Source organism: Rhopilema esculentum, chromosome 6 (genome assembly GCF_057945365.1).
Source record: "Rhopilema esculentum isolate cy_ngs chromosome 6, ASM5794536v1, whole genome shotgun sequence".
Lineage (NCBI taxonomy): Eukaryota > Metazoa > Cnidaria > Scyphozoa > Rhizostomeae > Rhizostomatidae > Rhopilema > Rhopilema esculentum.
Window position 1 is genome coordinate 6573919 of NC_142820.1, and position 25366 is coordinate 6599284.

The following is a 25366-nucleotide window of genomic DNA, read 5'->3' on the forward strand; positions in this document are numbered from 1 at the left end:
CTTCTCAGAAATCGGTTTAAGTAACAGGTGATGTGGATTGCATCAGCCAGATATTTTGGTTTCAAGTTACTTTTTTCTCGTAATTTGAACATTGCAAGACTGAACATTGTCGAGGACAGCTACTCGTACCGACAGCTAGGAAGATCCTTAGGTAAGTACTGTTTGCGAAGACAATGATCATGTAGTGATGTAGAGCAGAATTAGTCTGAAGATATAGATAGGCTAGTCCTTAAGCAACTCTCTGGAAGAATCGACGAAAGGATAGAGGACTACATTCATTTCTTTTATAACAAACTGGCTATAAGAAACGAGTACTGGACAGTCAGAAAAAATGAGGAAACTTCGGTACTCGAAGCAAAAACATTAAGAAACTAAGAAATCGTGATAAAACTGAGAACAACGAAATTTTGTAAATCCAAGAACGTGATTGCCCTGATGGCCTAGAAATTAAGACACAAAAGATAAAAATATACTTCCCACGTCTAAATACAGCGTCAGAACGGTAGCGAATCTCTTGACGTGAAGAAAAAGTCACGAACATTTCATAACATCATTCATGACAGCATGATTAAGAAGCTCTTAAGAAACAGTGAGTATTGAAATTTCCAGAACATTAAGAAACTGGTTTCTTATAAGAAAAAATGAGTTCAATGTTATGTCGACATTGACCGGCAGCGATTTTAAACCTACAAATACTAAACTTAATGTTTGGAACAAGTCTTAGAATTTTATTCAATCCCGGCTTAGCTAGATATTGGGTCCCGGGGCGTAGAAACCTTTAAAAAGGAACACTGAGAGTACGATCCATGAACGATGTGTGGCTATCGACTTTTGAAAGACACGTGTTTATTTCTAATTCTCGTTTTTTATAAAATGGTGCTTATGAATTAACGATTAATGATATTTGACATGTTGTCGCATTAATGATACCTCACAGAGGTGGCGCCAGAAATCTTCCAACAGAAGGGTTTGAGCTTCCGACAAGGGGGTAAAATTACTAAAATATGCAATTTTTGTACGTTACTTTGTCAAATTTGCTCCGACAATAACCCAAAATTTCCTCCGATAGGGGGCTAGATGCTTCCGAAGGAGGGGCTGTAGCCCTCCCCTGGCGCAAACACTGATATTTTACATGGTAATTTTCGATCAGCTATATAAGTAGAAACTGTCTCAAAGATATGATGGGAGTAGTTTTTCCTCATTTGGAAACGGGTGTGGCTTTGTTCTGCTCCTTTCCTTTTAATTGCTTCTAGTCACTTTGATTTTCAGAAAGTTTGCAACTTTACACATTTTCTAAAATCATCAGCTATGCTTGCATAGTCATGTGCTTGCTAAGTTGTTATGAACTTCAAACTGGTGAGTTACAAATTAGTTGTTGGATCCAATTCAGACGTTTCCAGTCCAGCTGAAGCTGTAATTTTGAATTTAGTTGCATATTGTCTTAAAAATTTTATTGTGCAAAACTGATTTGGGACAAGCTTTACTTCCTGAATAAACTGCCAACTTTTAAAGAAAGTGACTAGATTATTTAAAAAGAGGTACAACTATAATCTTTGGTCAGGTTATTAATTGTCCCAATACAGATATTATTGCCTGTCTCTCCTGCTCTCAATAACAGTATTTATATTCCAGTATTTATATTTATTCTTGTCGATGGTGATATTCCTTTTTGATATTGTCGCTATGACAATCCCTTAAGGATAATCTCAAATGAAACCTTATAATGCCCTAAACTCATTAATACTTCTTAGAATACTGTCTAGACTTCCTTCCAAGAACGTGCGTACTTGTAAGAATCTTTTTATAAACTTATTATCTGAAAGAGGAGTGTTTATAGCTGCCAAAATGTATCGACAACTGTACGACGTAAAATGCACATGAAATGAACGACCAAAGGAGGCTACCTTCCGAGGAAGTATCTTTTAACAGGACATAGAGTATGATTAAGGTACAAATGGACTTATTAATATATATGAATGTTGTAATACATGTGAACATACAGCTAAAAATCATGTGCTAGAGCAGAAGGCATAAACAAAGCCATATCGATAGAATTCTACTCCCTTGTCCATTTTGGGGGAATTCATCAACCCACTACAGCAGGGATGCAGTTGTAAGTTTGACAAGAATTGAGTTTTCCACACTTCTTATAGGCAAGGTCTGCATCATTTTCAACCGAACTATGAGTCTTTGGAGGAAATCTGAGTAGCTTATTCTAGCACAATCTAGGCTGGATTGAAGCCGGGTAAAAGTAGAAGAGGAATACAACCAACATGTTTACGAAATTCTGCGAAGACTTCCTTTTCAAACGAACACCTACTAAAAGCAACAGCTTATATTCTTTACACCCATATTTGTGACTTAGTGTAAGAAAGATGCACACTTAAGTCTGCCAGTCATATCCCGCTTATTTTGCTGGTTCAATTGTCAATGGCCGACTTGGGGTGAAGCAACAATTCTGTGACTCTTTTTTGCATCTAAGAACAAACAACGAGGGAGGCCCCACTTCTTCATGTCAGCGCTACGGACTAAGAACATTATCTCTCACATAGACACTTCTTCCCTTACCGATATTTCAGCGCTGGTTATCGCTTAAGACCAAGGTTTTCAAACAAAGATTGCATCAAACCTGTTGCACGTGAAGGATTGCATCGCTTAAAAACAATGCTCATACGAACGGCTCCTAAATGTTTCCACCTTCTCTGGGGGTAATGCCTATATACTTTGTTTCTTCAACTAATGCATTTTTTTCTTTGCAAGAAGCTGGTTTATTAGAAACTAGTACAAGGATGGCCAACAATCTAAGAAACTACAGTACTAGGCTCAATAAAAATTAAGAAACTGTAAAATTTCCATTTTTAAGAAGATTCCAAAAGTTTTTACTTCGTTGATCTAAACCTTGGAAAATATAGCATACTTTGGATTTGATATGCATGGGTTTATTTCGTGGCGATCTGCCTTTATTTTCTTCCATAACTGCTCAACTTCAAAATAGAAAGGAAATTTTAGGTCCCGAAAATAAGGAACCAAGTAAAAAACTTTTAGTACTAAAACGCTAAATGTTGAATGCCAAATTTAGAAATTTTTAGTATTTAGTGCTGATCCAGGTTTCTTATGATAAAAAACTTGTTCAGCGATTGTCAACGTGTCATCTTTGCTTTGATTTCAGTTTCTTTATGTTGTATGCATTAAGAAAAGAGACAGAAACTTTTGCAGTATAAATCCTTATGATTTTGATTAAAAAATTTTGGCTGAAATTTCCAAAATTTTTTAAAACGTGTAGTAAGCAAATATTTTTTTTCAGTCAAAGCTAATTTAAAGAGTTGGTTAGCACGTTTCCCAAAATGCAAGATTGTTTTCATTGATAATATATTCAAACAATCTTTTGGTGGTACAAAACTTGAAAATGGCATTGAAAAAAGCAAACATTTAGTAAACTAGGGCTTTTCGTCTGACACTCTTCAGAGTTTAAAACGTCAGAACACAGTCTCCTTCAGCCATTCTTTAATGGGACTGTAAACTCCCTAGTTGCTAATTCTTAAGATCTGTTGAAGTATCTAAAGATGAACATGAACGCTGAAGAAAAACAAGACCAATTTGCTTTGCTGTCTTGTTCTTTGGTATCAACCATCATTTTTACATCTTACGATGGATCTAAATTCACAATTAACGCGCTCTCTTTTAAATCTACAGTCCCTGGTTCTGAGCGACGCTGCAGAAATCTCCAAGTTTAACTATCAATAAGAAACAAGGATGACATATGCGGTTTTACGTCAACTTAACCCTTTCAGGCCCGGAATTTTTTGGCTCGTTGAAAAAAATCATTTGTTATGTTTTTATTGTGTGCATACATTGTGAGTGAGAGCAAAGTATAAATTTTAAAAAATAGAGCCAGAAACTTTGAGATCTGGACTTGGGCCATATGGCCCTTCCGGCCAAATATAGAACATTATCCGCCCATACTCGTATATAATTACAACTGTGCATTAAATTATGCCTTGAAGTTATGATTGACAACATAAAGAAACATCAAGAAACTATGAAAACAAATGTAAATCCATCCTTTTTAATGGCATTTAATAGGGAATTTCATTCTTAGTCTTAATTCTTCAGGCAGATAAGAGTTCCGAAGAAAACACTCGTATTCCAACAAGAACAGAAAATTATTATGAATGAAGAACATTGATTATGTGATCTCATGATGAAAAAATAATTCTTTACAAAAATCAAGAATGATATGAAAGAAAACAGTTCCTGCTTTCTGTAATGCAAAGTCCCTTTTGACACTTCTTACAGCCAATTCTTGTCTTTTCTTTGCACACCATGCATCTAGGTCTATCTGGACGATGTATAGGCCAGTGGTTTTTTGCATCATACCTTATGCCAGATGGTGTATCATGAAGATCTGGTGCCCTTCTTGGCCTCTTACTCACTGGTGTCACTTCTAAGCTCCTCTCTAAAGATGGTCTTCCTCTCCTACGACTTCTTGGGGTATCAATTTCAGATGTGATGGCTGCATCTGCTATTTGACAAATGAATAGGAGAAGTGGCATCTGCTCCTTTCTTGGCACACCAAAATGTTTGCAGTGTCTTCTGTACATTAGCCATCCATTGATAGCAGAAGTTGCAAGGATCCAGAAGAATATCTTCATGTACCATCGTCTACTTTTGTGATCCAAAGAGTACAATGCTCTAAACATATCAAAAAGATCCACTCCTCCCATATCTGCATTATATAATTTAACTACAAGTGGTCTTGGGACATTGACAAATTGTCTTTCAGACTTGGAGAAACGTCTGACAATATCAAGAGGGTCAATGAACGCATAATTTGATGCCAACTGCACTGCTCTGTTATCATACCATCTTACAACAGTAACACCTGAGTTGAAACCCACTGCTCCATCAAGTGAACCTCTGCCTTCCTTTTTAAGTTCTTTTTCTGACTTCAACTTGCATCCACGCATCCTATCTGCTCGCAATGTGCCAATTGCCCAGATCTTTTTCTCTTTCAACTTTACCAATAACTCCAGGTAATTAAAGAAATTGTCAAAGAACAGCTTGTAATTTTGGTCTTTTGGCAAATGATGACAAAGTCTCATAACAACATCAGCTCCATGATATCCAAGCTTCTCAACAGGCACATGATCTGGATTTGGAGCCCCATCCAGTTCAAAATCATAGCAGATCCCACTTGAGCCATTTCTAGAGAAGACTTTGAAGCCCCATTTTTCTGGCTTTTTTGGAAGATACCTCCTCAAAGAGCTTCTTCCCTTAAATGGGATAATCTGTTCATCAACAGAATTATTCTCTTCTGGAGGTACTTTCAAACAGTTCTGCCTGAGCATTTCGAAGAGAGGGCGAATCTTAAGCTAATTAACAACAATTTTTATGTAGAAATAATGCTGCATGTCTATAACACGCTGTATGTTTATGATTAAATTTACGTAAACATGTACCTATCTCATAGCCAAGTTATGGAATAACGAGTTCACCATGCGATCCAACTGAAAGAATCGTAAGAAAAACAGCTAGTAACTACGCAATTCTATGTATGTTCATAGTAAATAATTTTACAAACTCCGTATGGCAATTATGGTTAGAAGAAAAATGCCTGAAAGCAATGGAAAAGTTCCAGTATTCTTTGTAATTTTCTAAAACATTGTGAGCCTGCTTTGCATGTGATTTTTAGTAAGTTAGAAATACTTATACAAATAAGGTTTATTTTTGTTTTATTGGTGAAATGCATATCTTCCTGTATTTCTGCTGTTCGTGGAATGGCGATTGAAATAAGCATTGGATATTTGAAGAGTCATTGAAACTTAGCAAATGTTTCATTTTGGGTAATAAACATATTTGTTTCCTCTCTTCATCACATTTTAGATTTCTAACAAAAAGCGAATTAAAAAACTACATTATTTTGCAAGCCAAGAAAGTAGCCCCCCTTCCCTATCTATTTGTCTCTCCGATATCATTCTGAAAGAGAGGCCACTGCGAAAAGAGGTTCCGATCTCGTGTTCTTTTTGCCTAGGCCATCACAAATTGTAGATGAGATCTAGTATCTTTGGAACATTTACCAAGCACCTCCTGCCAATTTCACTAGGGAAAATCCCTGCCACCAGATCTTATGGAAGTTTATTATTAACAAAGTCAAGGAATTTTCAAAAATCACGTTTTCAGTTCAAAAAGATCGAAAGACTAAAGATGGCTACAAATATTGAGCAAGAAATTGATGTCAAGAGTTTTAGTGATAAAGCTGACAAAGCGGTATTTTTCATGTTTTTTTCTCTCATGTATAGACGAAGTAGAAGCATGTATTTGTGTATATATAGCCATTGCATTACTGGTCTTTTCGTTGAAGCCATAATGACCATAACTGAAAAAGTTGGCCTGATTGATAATTTTCAAAAACTTTCCTTGGCCGTATTTAACTCGAGTGCTATTTAAATTATATTTCAATAAGTTACAACTGGAAACTTTCCGGACAAGTTCACTTTGAAAATTTGAGACTGGAAGACTGACTTAAAAAGTTGTAGATAGAGTCAGGGGCATAGATCGAAAAAGCGGGGACTTAACAGATGTTGTCTGAAATTTCACGAAGACTAGAAAAAACATGTCAGAATATTTTTTGAAAACATTGATGGATTGAGGCAAGTAGCATTCATTTAACCTTTTTTCTGACACTATCTAATCTGACACTTTATACCATATAGTGTCACAGACACAAACAGGAGCAGTAGAACGCAAAAAGCTAAATTCACAATATGATTATAATTGAAGATGTTTGAGCAGTGCTTTATTGATCATTGTGCAAAGGTGTTCTTAAGAACAGGGCCCTGTTTGGCAGGGGGCCCCATCTTCCTTCCAAATATTTTCAGAATTCTACTTAAATGCATTCTGTATCTCCATGAAATCAGCATAAGGTTTTTTGTAAAACTATACATAAGTGGGAAAAACACCTCATTGAAAACTGAAAAAATTGTATATTATCAACGCAATACATGGAGAGCCAAAATGTTTGGACAAAGTAAAAAAAATCTTTTGATAATGATTACTGTGAAGAAAAACAAAAATACCACAGTGAAATGATTGCTACCAATTGCAATATTATTTACTAAACAATTGGAGTGCCAGAAAATATCTTCCGTAAAGTAAAGACTGCAAATAAAATTCCAAATGAAAATACACATTCAATGTTAAATGAATTGACAAGATTTAGATGCCTCAAAAATGTTAAAGATGAAAGAAATGGTGAGGGTGAAAAGCAATCTATTTGAGATTGGCCCACAACAAAAAGCATTCCCATCTGTTGCAGTCACCCAGTACCTAAACCAAAGTTTTAGTTACAAAACCAAGTTTTGATTCACTCAATCACTATCTGACAGATCCAGCTAATATTTAAAATGAAATTATAAACAGTTGAAAATTGTAATGAATTGGGAAGCATGGACCTTCACTGCTGATTTGATCTTGTTTTTGCTACTGATCTTTGAAGTAGCAAATCATTTCAAACACAATCTCCTGAGATTCAAAAGTGAACAAAATTGTTTTTCTGTTACTTAATTTCAAGTTTTTTGTCATTTTATTGTAGGCTGGCATGTCGTGTTTTGCAATATTTAAATGCAGAGGCCCTTACTTTTTGAGAGTATTTGAAGAAATTATTTTGATGTTTTCTTATTGTTTAAATGCTGTAGTTATACAAAAATTGCAAAATGTCCCTGGAAGGCAATTCTGTGGCGATATCATTTTCTTAATGAAGATAATTGTTGTGATTTTGCTAAAATGCTAAACCAACCAACCACCATCCTGCTTCTAAAAATTCCCAGCTACACAATGTGTAGAGTTGATAATGTCAAATGCTGTTACCAATGGATTTTGCATGGCTAATATGTGAAGCATACAGATATTTGCACAGCAATTCATTGTGGGTGGGCAACAAGGTTTCCAGTCATGAAAAAAATTATTGTCTAGTGATTAATTTATGCTCAGGGGAGCTTTAGTTACACGAGGAGGTGTGTGTGTTTTTGCAAGCAGATCCCAGTCATTTTTGCAATTCCATTGGTCAATTTTGAAAGTTTGACAGAAACCACCCAATTTGACATAAGCCTTACAATTTTCATGTACCAGTCCTTTCAAGTAATTGAAATGAAAATTCTGTTCTGCTTGGCTTTTCATAATTTTTTGAATCTGATGGGAGAAGTATCCACTAAATTTAGAGTTGTGTTGAAGAAGAGCTGCCCATGATTTTCCTCATCATTTGTTGAATGCTATAAAGTTTAAGCTTTAACTTTCATTTCCAGGAAAAAGAAATTGCACTTCTGAAAGCTCAGATTGAATTGATATCAAGAAAAATAGGTGACCCATCATTTGATGAGCCTTCTGAAGATCTGCAAAAATTGATAACTGAGAACGCCAAATTAAAGTATCAGAAGACGCATCTTGAAAGGGTAAGAACTTTGTTGAAGCACAGAAACTTTTTGGCCTTCCACCCAAGCATTCTATAACTTGATTTATTGAAAGTTAGAATGAAGTAAGGATATATATCTGATCTATTTATTAATATATTTTGTTGATGGGAGGACATGTTGGAAAAATTTAAATTTGTATATATCATATTTTTTGAGAAACAAAAACTTAGGCTCTATTAGGGCCTAAGTTCTACCTTTCTTTAATATGATTTCAATGACCAGATGAATTGTGCATGGCCAAATCTGTTTTTTCAAGTAAAGCAGTAACTTTGATACTTTGAAAATCAACCAAAAATGTATCAAGTGATACTTTTGAAGTATCAGAAAGTTCCTATAGGCCATTCAAACTGATTTCCTTACAAATAAGAGTCTATGATTTCAGCAAAGTGTTTCATGGTATTTTGTGTTATCCAAGCTGGTATAGTTCTTTCAAGCAGTAAGTTAGAACAGAGCCAGTGTGCTAATTAAAAAAGTCACATGAGCCATTATTTGTCCTTAAGATAGTTTTATACCATTCCTCTTTTTAGTTCTGGTAATTATTTGCTGATTTTAGGCAATCATGGATCAGAAGGCCCAAGTTGAAAAAAAGATGCCCAACTTGAAATTAACAATAACATCATTGTTTTCAAAGAGCATTCAGCTTGCTTATCCAGACATAGATGATGTTCAAACCCTTGTTCAGGGAGCACAGTCTGATAAATTTGGTGATTATCAGTGCAACAGTGCAATGGTGATTGCAAAGGTAACAAGTGCTTGAGAGTTTTATATCTATTTTAGTCTGGTATTTCGTACATTATATGCTTGCCCTCTCCACCAGTGTGGCCCTTACTTGAAGTTTTGGCTTTATGTCAAAATGTAAACTGAAGGGGAGCACTTGTTTCATAGAAACTGTCATGTTGACAATTTTAAGGTTATCAGCAGGATTGTAGGCTTATTCAAAACCTGGCAGTACAGGATTTTAGCTTTTTGCAATGGTCAAGAACATGTAATATGATCTCGTTTGTGACTATGCATTTCAACAAATCTTCATGGTCTTGAATACTACATTCGCTTAGGGCAAATATTATAAGCTTGAAAGAATCTTAATGATTGTGGTTGATGCCATCTGATAAAATTCTTTTCCCTTGCTGTTTTAATCTAACTTTTCAAAGCTCGATTGGAGTCTAAAAATCATAAGCACAGTGTAAGGACACGTCATAAAGAAATACAACAGGCTGGTTCATAAATTGTCAAATTTTAACAATTCCACCAGAGTGTAGCAAGACTAATCCATTACTAAGAAGAGAGGAATGATATGCTTTGTAGATTTTTTCATCACTGTTTGCTTTCCTGTCACACTGCAATGCTGTATGTTCATCAGCTAGGGATTCCAGTCTCTTAAAAAGAATGCAGATTTTTGCTTAAGGTGGCAGAAAATATAGCATGAGCTCGTTTTAAAAAATTACAATCATCTTTGGCGTTGTGGCCATATAATCTCATAAAAGAAAAATATACTTTAACTGAATAAAAACGACAGCATTACCTCACTTAAGATACTTCCGTCTACGCTGACCAGGCATAAATGCTGCATCTATAAGATTGAAATTGAATGGTTAAATGAGGATTTGGGTAGTTAAAACAAGAGCCGAAGCCTTAGGGCCACGACATTTTACCAACAGTGCATTCCATTTTAACCCTATACCAAAAGCAAACATTTACAGGCCGCTACGAGGACAAGGAACATAACTCGATGCCGGAGAACATTCACGCAATCTTTTATTATACCTCGTTTCTAACTTGGCTAACATGAGTAGAACCACATTTATGGGGAAAAATTCTTATACCATTACGGATAAGCATCGTTCAGTCATTCTTTCACCTGAATCTCTGAAGAAATTTTCCATTAATGGTTTTCTAATTTGAACGGAGCAAGGTTCTGAAGTTTAAGTGAAGAGAACGATATTGGGGTTAAGAAAACAGCTGTTGAAGCAACATTGATTAGGATATTCGTTGTGCTTGGAAATAAATGTACTGTTCAGAAACTGTGAGCTCTAAGCAGAAATTCGTGCTTGCTATACAATCAAATCTACTTTCAAATTCGGTTTTATTTCCTTGGAGGCCTGTATTACCAGGGAAATAAATCCAAGAAAAAGTAACGCCGCTTCTTTCTATTATTCAAAGCTTTTCAATGATCTTTACTTTCTGCGTTGGTGCTGGTACTACCATTGCTGCCAAATCGAAATTATATAGAAAGGCCTTCGTTAAAAGAATGACACGTCGTTGATTATTATAATTATTTATTACCAAAACAGTTAACATCGACTGCATACCTTTCTTTTGTGACCAGGCGTCCCTTCGTCTTCCAGGACTCGGAAAAGCATCTAAGATATCAGAATATTTTCGTTATCTTTATGCAGAACAATCCCCGTTTTCCATAAGACATTTTTGACAATTTCTCAACAATTAGGCGCTTAATAGTACTTAAATGGCATATTGCCTTTCGTTTTGTCTCAAATGAACGTGTTGGTGAATCTTTGCTACTTTTTACAGTTGATCAGATAAGTACGCACTCACACGGATTTTTTATTTGCAAATATCTTCCCGGTGTTCATGTGATTTGTTTATCTTCATATTATTATCAAATGCATCACCTTTAAAGCTGTCTCCTGCATCTTCTTCGTCAAAGTCAGCTGGCTCCTCATCAAACTCTTCGTCATCTTCCATTTTATTAAAGCTCTTATCTTCATTATCAATCCCTTTAAAAGCGTAAACTGGGTTTCAATATAGTCGCGAATCGGAAGTTTAATCTACTTGGTAAAAAGGTACCAACAGGTTAATACGTTAGATCATACCTAACCTTCGAGCCTTTTCCCTGTTGAAATGCCTGTGAAAATTTGCAACCTTTGAGCCTTTTCCCTGTTGAAATGCCTGTGAAAATTTGTTTTTGCTATGCAAAAAGACCTAACTTGTACTTAAAGGTGCATCTTATTGAAGAATAAAGTAAGAAATGGTCATTTATACGTATAACGTAGCCCCGGATTACAAATGACAGTTAAAGCATCTTCCTAGTAGCTACATTAACAATGTTTTTTATCTCCCCCTTTGCACCACAGGAAAAACCTAGGAATGGACTGACCTAACCCTCAAGTTGTCATTACTCAATTCTGGTCTTACCTCCTTGACTAGCAACTATGCTCACTGCGATGCCGAATAAGATTGCCAAGTGCATCGTTTGTCCCATTTTAATTTTGCTGCGAGAGAGAAACAAAATTTGTAACTTTTTTGCTCGAATTTCACACTGCGCAAGATAGGACCCAGACAATCCCTGCCTTGACTAAATCTGCTACTGACAGTCAGGACAATTGGCCTTTTACAATTTGAACTATCAGGACAATTGGCCTTTTGCAATTTGAACTAGATCATTAAAGGATTGCCCGATTCTCGCTAAATCCGTTCACTTATTGTAAAAGTTCACTTTTTTGAAAGGAAAATTCCCAAAACTTCACTGGTTCTTGCAATGTTTTCTGAAAACGGAAAATTGAAACCTTTCTTTAAAAAATTACAGCTTTTTTTGAAACTTATACAAAAATTCTGGACGACCCTCTGAAAACCAATCATCAAGATACAAAATATACTGTACTGATAAAATGTATCTGTACTGATAAAAAATTAAAGGCAATTAGAGTTTCCAAAGACAGGAGAACAAACTACAATGATGGAAGGATCACAATTTACCTTGTTGATTCCTGTTCAGGTGTTCTCTTCTTTATCTGTCTTTAACAACGGCTTGAAGTGTTCTGCTCATATGCTGGTGTTTCATTCCAATTTATACCGTACTGCATTCAAGCTCGAAACAGGATTTTTTCTGTATAGGCTAGTTTTCTGGTAATTATCGTTGCTATAACTAGTTAATATAAGGCAATTTTCCATGATCGTTAACTTCCCCACCCTACCCGAATATTTTCGCAGTGATGCACAAAAGAGCCGATTTGAGTTTTTGCATCATAAAGTTAGTCATTTGGCACCACTCAGCCTCCTCTTTTGTGGGCACAAGGCGTCATCAAGCATTTTTCACATTAATAAACAAACCTATAAAATAAGCGAGTCCAAATTTTTAATCAAAATGCTTAAGTTTTCATATTGTATGAAAATCACGTGAATTTTATTTTAGACTGCTTAGTACTTCGTGTAAAAAGTACCAGAACATTTTTGTCGACGCTCGATATTTTTATTCTATGGATAATTTGAGGTCAATTTGATGGATGATTTTTACATTTACTGACTATCAATTGTTTCTAAGACCACTAGATAAGAGTTTTGCACAGATTTTAGTAGCACTGTTTACTAGCTGATAAAACCTTGTCTGTTTTGTTAACATTAAAATTTTAAAAAGCACATCGCTTTTTCTACTAATTCTATTTCAACTAATGCTCTGTTCTGTTCATCTAATAAACTGTGTTTTTTGTAGAAAAAAAGAGTATAATATGTTTAGAACACCAATCATTTTAAAAAGATGTAATGTTTGTAACGATTTGTTGTAGAAACTGAAAACCCAAGGTAAACCATCGAATCCAAGGGAAATCGCACAGGAAATTATCAACAAATTGCCAGAGAACAATGTTATTGAAAAGGTTTGAAAGTTAATCAAGTTTTCTCTATTACGCCATATTTTAGAAGCAGGTGTTTGATAGACCCGTCTGTTAAGTGAACACAGGACGTTTTTCATCGATTCTGCTCATCTCCAATGACATGGAGATGACATCTGGCTTCAATTCCTTTTTAACCAGAGCAAAATTATTATGCCGCGTTTTTTACTCGTGCAACGTTTTTTGGGGGGTTGCTAAACCAAGCTAAAATATTCTTCAACTTTATTTTTGTAAAATTCCAAGAAGCTGTAGCGAACAATGACAGTCAGCCCGAATTTATCAAATGTCACAGTTTTAATTGCGATTTTAAAAACTTTCTAAACTGTATATTGTCAGAAGAGGCCAAAACGACTCTGTGCTGAATGCTCATCTTAACATACTCAAGCAACATTTTTTTCTTCCTTGAAATGGTCAAAATGCGTTTATTATTTGCCTCTTAGTCTTTTGTCTTATAAAATTAATCATATATTCATTATTTATTATCTACCATAAATTCATATGTTCATATATCTAGGTGGAGATTGCAGGACCAGGGTTTATCAATATCATACTGAAAAAGGATGTTATTCTTGGCATCTTAGATGATATCTTAAAAAGAGGCGTCTTGCCACCAGGCATTGGAGCCCCAAAAAGGGTTGTCGTCGATTTCTCATCGCCGAACATCGCCAAAGAGATGCACGTGGGACATCTTCGATCCACCATTATTGGAGAAAGTCTTTGCAGGCTGCTGGAATACATTGGTCACGATGTCCTGAGGTATTTGTTACTCGGGTCAATTTTTTTAGGAAAGGTATTAAAGATACTGGATAGGAAGCGGAACCTTGTGCAGGGTCAGCTAAAAAGTGGGCTTCTCCTTGAGAGTCCGGAGTGGAACAAGCATAGTCTCCCGATTCGCTTGTTTAGCGGTCCTTTCTTTTGCAGTTGCTAAATTATCTGGTTTTGTACTTTTTTCAAGTCCTACTGAACTGAGATGGGAGGAGCTGAGTAATTCACCCCCTGACAAATCCCCAGTCATTTCTATCACAAGTATAGCCCTTGTGACGTAGCCCTTGCTTACAATTGTATTGCTGCATGGTTTGCAAGCTTTCCTTCACTTAATCCCAACAATTGCAGAAAATGGATTGAATCACTTTGTTAGACGAACAATTTAAACACTTTTTGTAGATTTTATTTTCGAGTAAAGCTTCGCTAAATCTTTCACTAGTACATAGCCATTACCAAATTGCTAGCAGACTTCTTTAAATTTTCTGTCATTATTTGTTGATTTAAATATGCAAACATTAAATAATTTGAAATCAACAATGATTTCATAATTGTTGTAAAAGATCATGTACTCTCCTTGGTGTTCAAATAAATTGTCGATTAGAACTTGATATACACATTGAAATATGCATAAAAGGCTGCATTGAAAACCTTGAATAACTTAAGTCCAGAGTATATAGTGGAGTATTTTATCCAAAAGTGCACGAATCGTTCACCATGACGTGCATAAAAATGCCTTATTCTCAAAGTTGAAATTACCAATTTTGGCACCAAAGCCTCTTAAGATTCAAGATCTGGATTTTCCTTCGTGACGAATTCCAGATCTTGACCAATTCAAATCATCCACAATTGTACACCAATTCCAAATGTTAGTCAACAGCTGCTTTCGTGAAATAAACCTGCAACCAATGGTTTCTATACTACAGTCTCTGTTATTGCTACTAATGTGCGTAATTTTTCGACAAGTATATTGAAAAGGTTATTATCAGTAGTACTTTAATCAAAGTAAACCTAGTTATTGAAAAATTTGAAAGGGATTCCACATTTCTCTCTATTTTTTGCTTACAGTTAAGGCATTTTGATTACCAGTATATACCGATGAAAAGTTTTAAATAACAAGGCAACCTTACACAATAGAGGCTTTTGTATTGGCTAAAGGTATCTTTGCACTGAAATTCCTTGTTTTTTAATGAATATCATTTATTGAAGATATTCTTCACATAGAGGCTTCTTTTTAGGCTGAATCACGTAGGAGACTGGGGCACACAGTTTGGAATGCTTATAGCACATCTGGAAGACCAGTTCCCAGACTTTAGGACTACGTCACCACCGATTGGAGACTTGCAGTCATTTTACAAGGCAAGGTTTCCGTGTTTATTTGTGGTTGTCATTTTTATCATGTCTATGTGCAATTTTTTTGAAGAATGCAGTACCACGCCTCGCAGTATGTGTTCAAAAAAACAACTTGAAATTGAACGCAAGAAAGTTTAACAGGAGCAAAGTTTTTATGCTAGCATCGCGAAGATAACGAATATCTTCCTTCCCATAATTAGCCTCTTAACCATGTTATAAATGATGCAGGCGTTTTCGAAGACCTCTTCTTTATCTTCTTTTTCTTTATGTGTCATGCGCTAAGGCTTTGACGATCATGCTCCTCCTAACTTCTCTATCTTTACATGCTTGAATGAGTTCATTTTCATTTGTTCTGTTAGTCCATTATTTGATGTTGCTTAAATACGTCATTCACAATCCCATTCACGCCGTTGTCGACTCGAGGCTGGTAGTACAGGGCTACGTGGTACTTGTAGCAGATAAAAAATTCCTGACCTGACCTGGCGAAGACTTCTACAAGTTACAAGAAGTACTTTCTGAGTGACAGTTGGCGTAGATGAAATTTTAGTCTCTTCAATAATTACTCTCTGTTTCTAGGCTTCAAAAAAGCGGTTTGACCAGGAAGAAGACTTTAAAAAGCGAGCTTACCAGCGCGTGGTAGAACTTCAAGGAGGGCAGCCAGATATCGTCAAGGCTTGGCAGTTGATCTGCAATGAATCGCGCAAAGGTTTTTAGTTCTTATTTTATTCCAATTTGTATCAAGATTTTGAAAATTTGGATGGGTATTTAATGGAAGGACCCGTATAAAAGTTGGTGCATTTTTCAAAGTTCGGAAATTAGAAATGGCAAAGAACCCTTTTCCAAACTAAAGTTAAATACGAGAAATCTTAAAGCATTATTGTACAAAATGCATTTATGTATCTAGTGTCGACTTCTCTCTTTATGCCTCGTCTTCATCCTCACCCGAATCATCGACTCCTGGGCGCTTATTTCCAGCTTTGAAACCTGGATCAGCACTTGTTGGAAAGGGCGCTTAAAATGTGGTTAGGAAATAATATATTTGTAACTGTTCTAAAAATCCAACTTAAGTTAAATTGTCTTTTTCCTTACCCTAGCAGACATGTTATGTATAGCTGTAGCTTTCTTTCTGACATCTAATTTGTGGACTGATTGACTAAACTTCCACACTTTCTATGTTACAGAGTTCCAGAAGATTTATGACCGGCTAGAAATTACTTTAATTGAAAGGGGAGAATCGTTTTATCAAGATAGGATGACTCAAGTGGTTAAGGAATTGGAAGAAGCAGGTTAGTCAATTCTGTTTGTTTGATATGTGATATATGCGAGCAGGTTTTAAATTTTTATGATGCACAGAATCAGGTTTTTTTAGCAGTTTAGGGAAAGGGAAGAGTAACTGACCAATTTATTTCAAGAATTCTTTTTCGTAAAGGCCTTAAAGAGAATTGACTTTCTCAAAGTTGTCTGTTTGTTTTAGCTTAGCGAGAAATAATGCTGATTGTCTGAAAGCATTTCTCCTAGTTGTATTGTCGGTGAGACATACAACAATAAATCTATTGATAGCAGACACAACAAAACAGCTTTTGGTACCAATTTGTACATATTTTGTATGTATAGAAGGTTTTTTGATATTACTGGAAAAAAGAAGAAAAACAAAAAAGCTACACATAGTGACTTAGTTAATATCTTGCGTCGAAATAAGCATTTTAATAAACATCCAGGTGGACTCCGGTTTTGTGAGATTTGAAATTCCATTTCTAGGTATTGTAGACCTTGAGGAAGGAAGAAAAGTTGCGTTCGCTCCAGGTATTAAGGTGCCTTTAACTATGGTGAAATCTGATGGTGGTTACACGTATGATACATCAGATTCTGCTTGTCTGAAACAGAGGTTGTTTGAAGAGAAGGCTGACTGGATTGTTTACATCACAGACGCGGGTCAGGTGTGTTTTTCAACGGTTATAGTGTTTGGCACAAGGTCGAGCCTAACTGCTGCGTGGGATCAACTTAAGTTCTAGCTCTTCTATAACAAAGAGCGAGAATACTGCCTTTAGATGGTCATGTTAAAAATATGCTAATACTTTCTAATTCTGACCTTAGTGCATAGCATGAAGATAAAACAGAAACTTATGCTCACAGCCATTTTTCTTATGCACCATTAGTTAGACTTTTTCTTTTTTCTTGAATTTTTTTTCTTACAGATAAACCAAAAGAAAGCAATGTACTCTTCATTGTTATGTGTTCACAAATAAATTGGTACACTGATGCTCTTTAATTTCACCAAGAAATCTTAAAGAGCATTAGATGGTCCATAATACGCGAACAATGCTGGCGTTTAAATTTTTCTGTCATTTCGTAAATACATTCCTATCAGTTATTTGTGTTATTACTATCGGATTGCTGTTCGAGTTGAATCAGTATGAAAGTATAATTTTTGTTTCTCAATCTGTAATTATTCTGAGTTGATTTTCAAGCATGATTTTTTCATGTTTGTTAATACTGAATAGAAACTGAATTAAAATGCTGGATATGATTAGCTGGATATTTATTTGACTGAGTTTTAACACTCAAAACAGGCAGAGCATTTCAAAACGATCTTCGGTGTTGGTCAGCGTGCCGGCTGGTATCACCCAGATATAACACGAGTTGATCACATGCCGTTTGGCGTCGTCCTAGGAGAGGACAAGTAAGTAGAGTGCTTACCTTTTGGCTAACATTTGCTTAAGGTGCGGGAGTTTTTACAAAGAATCAGACAATTTAAATGAGTTTATTTTACAGCACTCAAATCCCCCAAACGAATTTAGTTGTCTCATATTTATTACTGGGTGTATCCATCCTGGAGATGTGAGTTGCTACAAAGACCACCCGGAACGTATCCTTTATACTGGGACCAGTTTTACTTTTTTGATAGAAATGTAATTTCAAGCAATTTCTTTTCAAGGAAAAAATTCAAGACGAGGTCTGGAGAAACGATCAGACTTTTAGATCTGTTAGACGAAGGTGTTCGTAGGGCCGAGGACAAGCTGAAGGAAAAAGGACGTGATAAGGTATGCTAAACTGTTTAGTACTACTGTTCGAAAGACTCTTATAAGTAATTTTAATTAGCTACTAATTAAATTTTGTTCGGTTGAATGAAATGAATTAGAAAATAATATTGGATTATAGCTAAATCAGGAAATCCAGGGTCCCAAAGTATCCAAGTAACAGATTTTTAATGATATATTGTTTCAAAAAATTCCTTGAACTTCTAGTTTCTCAACATTTAGTTATAACGTTATGTTTTGTAGGAACTTACACCGGAAGAACTGCATGCTGCCAGTACATCTGTGGCGTATGGCTGCATCAAATACGCAGATTTATCACACAATAGGATGATGGACTATGTCTTTTCATTTGACAAGGTAATTTCCAGAATCTTCAAGTAACTAATTGGTTAACGGGGATATGGAAGTTTTTGGGGAGTGATGAGGATGGATACCCCATTTCAGTGCCAAAAACCTCTGAACGTGGTATATGACAGATTTGAACGCTCAATAAATATTTCCTACCGAATCGATATTTAAGCTTTTTAAAGAAACTAAGTGGATCATACCTTGGGCAAGTAATTAGTTTTAGTAGCTATTTCCTTTTAAGAGATAGAAGGGATCATTTTGTAAAGAATAATGACGTGTTAATGACAGCAGAAAGCAGCCTATTTCTAGCCATTTTGAAACCAGTTACTGCAGTTTAAGGATGTATCTCAGATTTTTGACATGATTTACCATTGGTTTCCTACCACTCTAGCCCAAGCAGCTTTTGTGTTAAACAGCATGCAACGAAGCAAAACAGGATTTCATATTATTGATGGTGTATCAGAGATGCGTTGAACAAGAGTTTTAATAATTTTGTTTATTGGTATGGTATTAGATTATTGTAACTCAAAGAAAATAATATAGGAAACATGCGGATGCGGAAAACGTATGATCGCATCATTTTTTGACACATTGACCACACAAATTTCCCAACTTGAAGTGATTAACTCCGCCCATTTTTACATAAAAGCGTTTTCTGTAGACGATTGATCAACGATTTTCGTGAGAAGAGATTAAACAAAAATTAACTATCACTAATGATCAAAAGAGTCCTTTGTAAAAAGAGCTTTGCTTGAAGAACTTTTTTGATGTTTTATGAAAAGTCTGGGTTATGCGGGAAGTGAAGTATATTGTGTAAATCTGAGGTATATTCGAAGCGTTTCACAGAAGCATCGGCAAGTGCATGAAAGTTCTAAATGCTGTTATTTTTAGATGTTGGACGATAAAGGAAACACTGCTGTTTACTTGCTTTATGCCTTGACAAGAATAAGGTATTAAAATCTTTTGCTTTGCTTCTTTGCTTTTTATTCTTACACAATTTACTCAATCAAAATACTTGATCTCTTTACCTTCAAGTGTTGCAATTCTAAAGATATATTTAAGGTAAAATATGCTTGCTCTGGTTTAAAAATTTCTGATTTCTACATTGGGAATTAAAGTGTCCATTTGGCAGGGCGGTGTATATTCAGACGTTTACTTCATAATTGCTTACATAATTGGCTGAAATCTGTTAAACATAGAGATTGCAAATATGAAACAAAATGAGATGGCATGCTAGTGATCGCTTTCAATATCGATGCAGTTCAACAGTCATGGCAAGCTCTTCTCCACAAAATTATGACGCCATATTTGACATTGCTAAAACGCATGAAGGTGTGAGATGGGATTTTTAGCTTCTAATATCCAGAGAGAATGTGATGGATTAAAAGACCATAAGCTCCCGAAGTCAAATGGCAAGAAATTTACTATCTATGGAAGCTGCAGCTGCCCCTTGTTTTGTGATTTTCAGCAGGTTCATTGAGTTTATTCATGCAAAGGCTGCTCGAATCCTCGAAATCTTTTTCCTTCTTACGATTTCATAATCCCTTCAAATACAATTTCTCTCTAGATCTATTATCAGGACAGCGAAAGTTAGCGACGAGGAGCTTGAGAAGTATATCAAATCAAACAATATTACTTTGGATCATCCCAAAGAATTGAAACTTGGGAAATTTTTGACTCGATTCCCCGAAATTCTGATGAAAATTTTGGATGATCTTCTGTTGCATACTCTTTGCGAGTATTTGTATGAGCTTGCATGCAAACTGACAGAGTTCTACGAGGCCTGTTACTGCGTGGAGAAGGATAAAGCCACAGGTGAAATTGTGAAGGTGCACATGAATCGACTGATGCTTTTGAAGGCCACGTCATTGGTGTTTTTGCAAGGATTCAACATTCTTGGATTGAAAGCTTTGGACAAAATGTAAGACACTGAACTCAGTCAAAGATGGAACATTAGTAGGGAAATGAACCGAGAAACGTTTGTAGGAAAATGACAATTTTTGTCTAGGAAGATTTAAAGTAGTAGGTAATATGAAGTAGAATTGTGTTTTAAACATCAAGAGACTGCATTTGTTGTGCAACATTGAAATTACCATTGCGTTGAAATAAAGCTCAAAATCAGATGCTCAAGTATTTTCTGTTTGATTTCTCGCTTTGCTCAGTTGTACAAAGGCAAAATATCTCAAATTCCTTTCCAAATGTTGTTTCTTATTAACTAGCAGTGACAAGTTTACCCTTTCTTCGTCCCGCTCTGGTACTGGCTTTTTAAATGTTTTGGACCAGCGCAGTGGACTCTGGAACTTGTGCTATTTCTGTGCAAGAAACAATGTTAATAGAGATTGTACTTGTTTTAAATCGTGTTGATTTGCATATCAAATCACTGAATTATTTGTATTGAGCGATCGAAACTGAATTACAACTTGTAGTACAAGAAAATGCTCGAATGGAAAAGCAAACTGAACTGGAGCGCGTAAGAAATAGCAGCAACCGCAAAAGGATGAAGAGTGAAAATACAAAGCTTATCTACAAATAAACAGGAGATAACTGAAGTGAGCTTCTTGAACGATTGTGATATTCTTTCCCATCGTTTGATTAGTATTTTTATGTTTAATGACGAGTGATAAAGGCGGATTAGCTTGTGTTTACCCCTATACGAGCCACTAGGAGTGGAGCTGGGTTTCGAATAGTTTTGAAGACGTGACTATCTCTGAAGGCACGACGCGAAATATGACCCATTCAGATTTTTAGACACCCTTTGTTATGCGTTTGTAAAAACAAACTTGGAATGATTGTTTAGCAAAGCTTTGTTGAACAGTTGTTTGCCAAGTAAAATTGATCTGATGAAACCCAACGCCGCCTAGCAAGAATGGACCCGGCTCTGTTGACCTTGTGAGTATTTCTGTTTTTTGAATTAGCAGAGGAACCAACCAAACTGTAAGTAGGTTGAGCTATGTATATTAATTGCCTCTGCTTTTGGTATTTAAGTGCTTTAAGTCATTACGTAAGTTACTTGATTACATGGTTAAGAGCTCCTACTGTGGCATACAAACAATTTGCATTCGCTTTGTGATGACGTGTGAATCTTCTTAAGGTAAAACCATTTTTTTCGTCCCTTGATTCATCCTAAATCAAAACAACTTGATTTTTTTTGTAATCCAACCGCTTAGGAGAGCATTTGTTGTCTTGGGAAATTGCTCATTCAAAAGGATGGCAAGCAAAAACTCATAAGGTCGCTAAAATTAATCTCTGCAGCTTGTTAAATTTTCATGAGATGCCTTAAACAGGTTTTGGGTAATTCATGATGCTTTCCTGAGGGTCATGAATATCTGAATTGATTTTGCTGTTTCCTCGTGCTTTGTGCTAGGTAAATGCAGTTTGGGAGCTGAAATTGTGTTAAATGAAGAAAAGACGCAACTTTATTGGGAATCACAAAGACCATGTCAACAGTGGCTTAATCTATTATGAAAACGGAGGTCACTGTGAGTTGAGTGTTCACAGCTCGCAAAATTCCAGCAACTGTAAGTTTTGAGTATTTTTTCTGTTCTCCTCATCCAGGTTTGACTTCCCTATAGAATTCTATGATTTTATTTACTGGTCCAAGGAATAACTCCAATCGCCACAACACCCTCAGTCAGGACTAGACATTTAATTTTATCGAAATGCTTAACAAACAAAAAACACTGCATAGCTGTGCACAACACACTTGTTTTCTGTTCGGCATGAAAATCTAATAAAAGCTTCTGTTTAATTTCTGCATTTTTGAAGGATTTTAGCAAATCTTTTTGGCAACAAAATTTCATTTTCAATTTTTAAAATGTGTTGTCCACTACGCAGATCAAACAGCTCAATACATCATGACTGGCTTTCATTAAGATATCTCTTAAACTGTGAACAAATTAATAATGTAATCAAATGGGCTAATTTATTAAAGGTAAGTTGTTAGTTATCAAGAATCAGTTTCAGTATTGAGCTTCATGTGTTCCTACCAATCAATTGCCAAGATTTGTCTTCATGTACCATCCAAGCCTTGTAGAAAATGATAAAAAATATAGGCATTTTAAAAATTTTGACTATTACATAAAAAGTAGAATTTTTAGGTTAAAAATTTGCTTTCTTCCTGAGATCTATATTTATAAACAATGCCTTCAAGTCGTTTTTGTGTTAAAAAATTCATTATGGTTTAAGCTTTTCGTTATTTAAGGGGTTGGTATCAGGATAGTTAGGTAAAACCGTTATTGATTAATACCATCCTAAGTATTGGAAACAATAGAAAAATGTTAGAAATGGAGTGGTTAGTTGAAGGCGTTAGTGGTTAATATTGAAGTTAGTAATGGAGTAGTTAGATAAAGGCGTTAGTGGTTAATAAAGATGTTAGTAATGGAGTGGTTAGTTAAAGGCGTTAGTTGTTAATAAAGATGTTAGAAATGGAGTGGTTAGTTGTAGGCGTTAGTGGTTAATATAGATGTTAGTAATGGAGTGGTTAGTTAAAGGCGTTAGTTGTTAATAAAGATGTTAGTAATGGAGTGATCAGTTTAAGGCGTTAGTGGTTAATAAAGATGTTAGTAATGGAGTAGTTAGTTTAAGGCGTTAGTGGTTAATAAAGATGTTAGTAATGGAGTGATTAGTTAAAGGCGTTAGTGGTTAATATTGAAGTTAGTAATGGAGTAGTTAGATAAAGGCGTTAGTGGTTAATAAAGATGTTAGTAATGGAGTGGTTAGTTAAAGGCGTTAGTTGTTAATAAAGATGTTAGTAATGGAGTGGTTAGTTAAAGGCGTTAGTGGTTAATATAGATGTTAGTAATGGAGTGGTTAGTTAAAGGCGTTAGTTGTTAATAAAGATGTTAGTAATGGAGTGATCAGTTTAAGGCGTTAGTGGTTAATAAAGATGTTAGTAATGGAGTAGTTAGTTTAAGGCGTTAGTGGTTAATAAAGATGTTAGTAATGGAGTGATTAGTTAAAGGCGTTAGTGGTTAATAAAGATGTTAGTTATGGAGTGGTTAGTTGAGGCGTTAGTTGTTAATATAGATGTTAGTAATGGAGTGGTTAGTTAAAGGCGTTAGTGGTTAATAAAGATGTTAGTAATGGAGTGGTTAGTTGAGGCGTTAGTGGTTAATAAAGATGTTAGTAATGGAGTAGTTAGTTTAAGGCGTTAGAGGTTAATAAAGATGTTAGTAATGGAGTAGTTAGTTTAAGGCGTTAGTGGTTAATAAAGATGTTAGTAATGGAGTGGTTAGTTGAGGCGTTAGTTGTTAATAAAGATGTTAGTAATGGAGTGGTTAGTTGAGGCGTTAGTTGTTAATAAAGATGTTAGTAATGGAGTGGTTAGTTAAAGGCGTTAGTTGTTAACAAAGATGTTAGTAATGGAGAAGTTAGTTAAAGGCGTTAGTGGTTAATAAAGATGTTAGTAACGGAGTAGTTAGCTTAAGGCGTTAGTGGTTAATAATGATGTTAGTAATGGAGTGGTTAGTTGAGGCGTTAGTTGTTAATAAAGATGTTAGTAATGGAGTGGTTAGTTAAAGGCGTTAGTGGTTAATAAAGATGTTAGTAATGGAGTGGTTAGTTGAGGCGTTAGTTGTTAATAAAGATATTGGTAATGGAGTAGTTAGTTAAAGGCGTTAGTGGTTAATAAAGATGTTAGTAATGGAGTGGTTAGTTGAGGCGTTAGTTGTTAATAAAGATGTTAGTAATGGAGTGGTTAGTTAAAGGCGTTAGTGGTTAATAAAGATGTTAGTAATGGAGTGGTTAGTTAAAGGCGTTAGTGGTTAATAAATATGTCAGTAATGGAGTAGTTAGTTAAAGACGTTAGTTGTTAATAAAGATGTTAGTAATGGAGTGGTTAGTTGAGGCGTTAGTTGTTAATAAAGATGTTAGTAATGGAGTGGTTAGTTAAAGGCGTTAGTGGTTAATAAATATGTTAGTAATGGAGTAGTTAGTTAAAGGCGTTAGTGGTTAATAAAGATGTTAGTAATGGAGTGGTTAGTTAAAGGCGTTAGTGGTTAATAAATATGTTAGTAATGGAGTGGTTAGTTGAGGCGTTAGTTGTTAATAAAGATGTTAGTAATGGAGTGGTTAGTTAAAGGCGTTAGTGGTTAATAAATATGTTAGTAATGGAGTAGTTAGTTAAAGGCGTTAGTGGTTAATAAAGATGTAAATAATGGAGTGGTTAGTTAAAGGCGTTAGTTGTTAATAAAGATGTTAGTAATGGAGTGGTTAGTTGAGGCGTTAGTTGTTAATAAAGATGTTAGTAATGGAGTGGTTAGTTAAAGGCGTTAGTGGTTAATAAATATGTTAGTAATGGAGTAGTTAGTTAAAGGCGTTAGTGGTTAATAAAGATGTTAGTAATGGAGTGGTTAGTTAAAGGCGTTAGTGGTTAATAAAGATGTTAGTAATGGAGTGGTTAGTTAAAGGCGTTAGTGGTTAATAAATATGTTAGTAATGGAGTAGTTAGTTAAAGGCGTTAGTGGTTAATAAAGATGTTAGTAATGGAGTGGTTAGTTAAAGGCGTTAGTGGTTAATAAAGATGTTAGTAATGGAGTAGTTAGTTAAAGGCGTTAGTGGTTAATAAAGATGTTAGTAATGGAGTGGTTAGTTAAAGGCGTTAGTGGTTAATAAAGATGTTAGTAATGGAGTAGTTAGTTTAAGGCGTTAGTTGTTAATAAAGATGTTAGTAATGGAGTGGTTAGTTGAGGCGTTAGTTGTTAATAAAGATGTTAGTAATGGAGTGGTTAGTTAAAGGCGTTAGTGGTTAATAAAGATGTTAGTAATGGAGTAG

The 25366-nt window shown here is 35.3% G+C and overlaps 2 protein-coding genes and 2 long non-coding RNA genes across 5 annotated transcripts in view; 2 read left to right on the plus strand and 2 right to left on the minus strand.

Annotated features, from left to right (window-relative positions):
- LOC135686481 (arginine--tRNA ligase, cytoplasmic) lies at positions 1–20717 on the plus strand. 2 transcript variants are annotated; one of them, XM_065202726.2, is made up of 14 exons: positions 1–151; positions 8301–8447; positions 9022–9210; positions 12989–13078; positions 13608–13849; positions 15094–15214; positions 15785–15914; positions 16390–16494; positions 16967–17145; positions 17779–17888; positions 18144–18249; positions 18490–18603; positions 19486–19544; positions 20162–20717. In XM_065202726.2, exons 3-14 carry the CDS (start codon positions 9028–9030, stop codon positions 20517–20519), a joined length of 1797 nt encoding a protein of 598 aa, XP_065058798.2. In that variant the 5' UTR covers positions 1–151; positions 8301–8447; positions 9022–9027; the 3' UTR covers positions 20520–20717. The 2 variants fall into 2 exon arrangements, with proteins under 2 accessions (XP_065058798.2, XP_065058797.2); XM_065202725.2 differs by lacking the exon at positions 1–151 and adding an exon at positions 5992–6267.
- On the minus strand, positions 9684–12353 carry LOC148960108 (uncharacterized). Its single transcript, XR_016143846.1, has 6 exons — positions 12183–12353; positions 11622–11698; positions 11099–11203; positions 10778–10828; positions 9991–10038; positions 9684–9844 (listed from the first exon to the last, which is right to left on the minus strand). It is a non-coding gene; the product is annotated as an uncharacterized LOC148960108 (long non-coding RNA).
- Positions 20481–25366, minus strand: part of LOC135686506 (uncharacterized) — an 18319-nt gene continuing 13433 nt past the window's right edge. The window contains exon 4 of the long non-coding RNA XR_016143852.1: positions 20481–22620. This is a non-coding gene — a long non-coding RNA (uncharacterized LOC135686506). The remainder of the gene's footprint in view (positions 22621–25366) is intronic.
- Positions 21976–25366, plus strand: part of LOC148960109 (uncharacterized) — a 20849-nt gene continuing 17458 nt past the window's right edge. The window contains exon 1 of the mRNA XM_089109025.1: positions 21976–22112. The gene's annotated coding sequence lies outside the window, so the exon portion shown is untranslated. The remainder of the gene's footprint in view (positions 22113–25366) is intronic.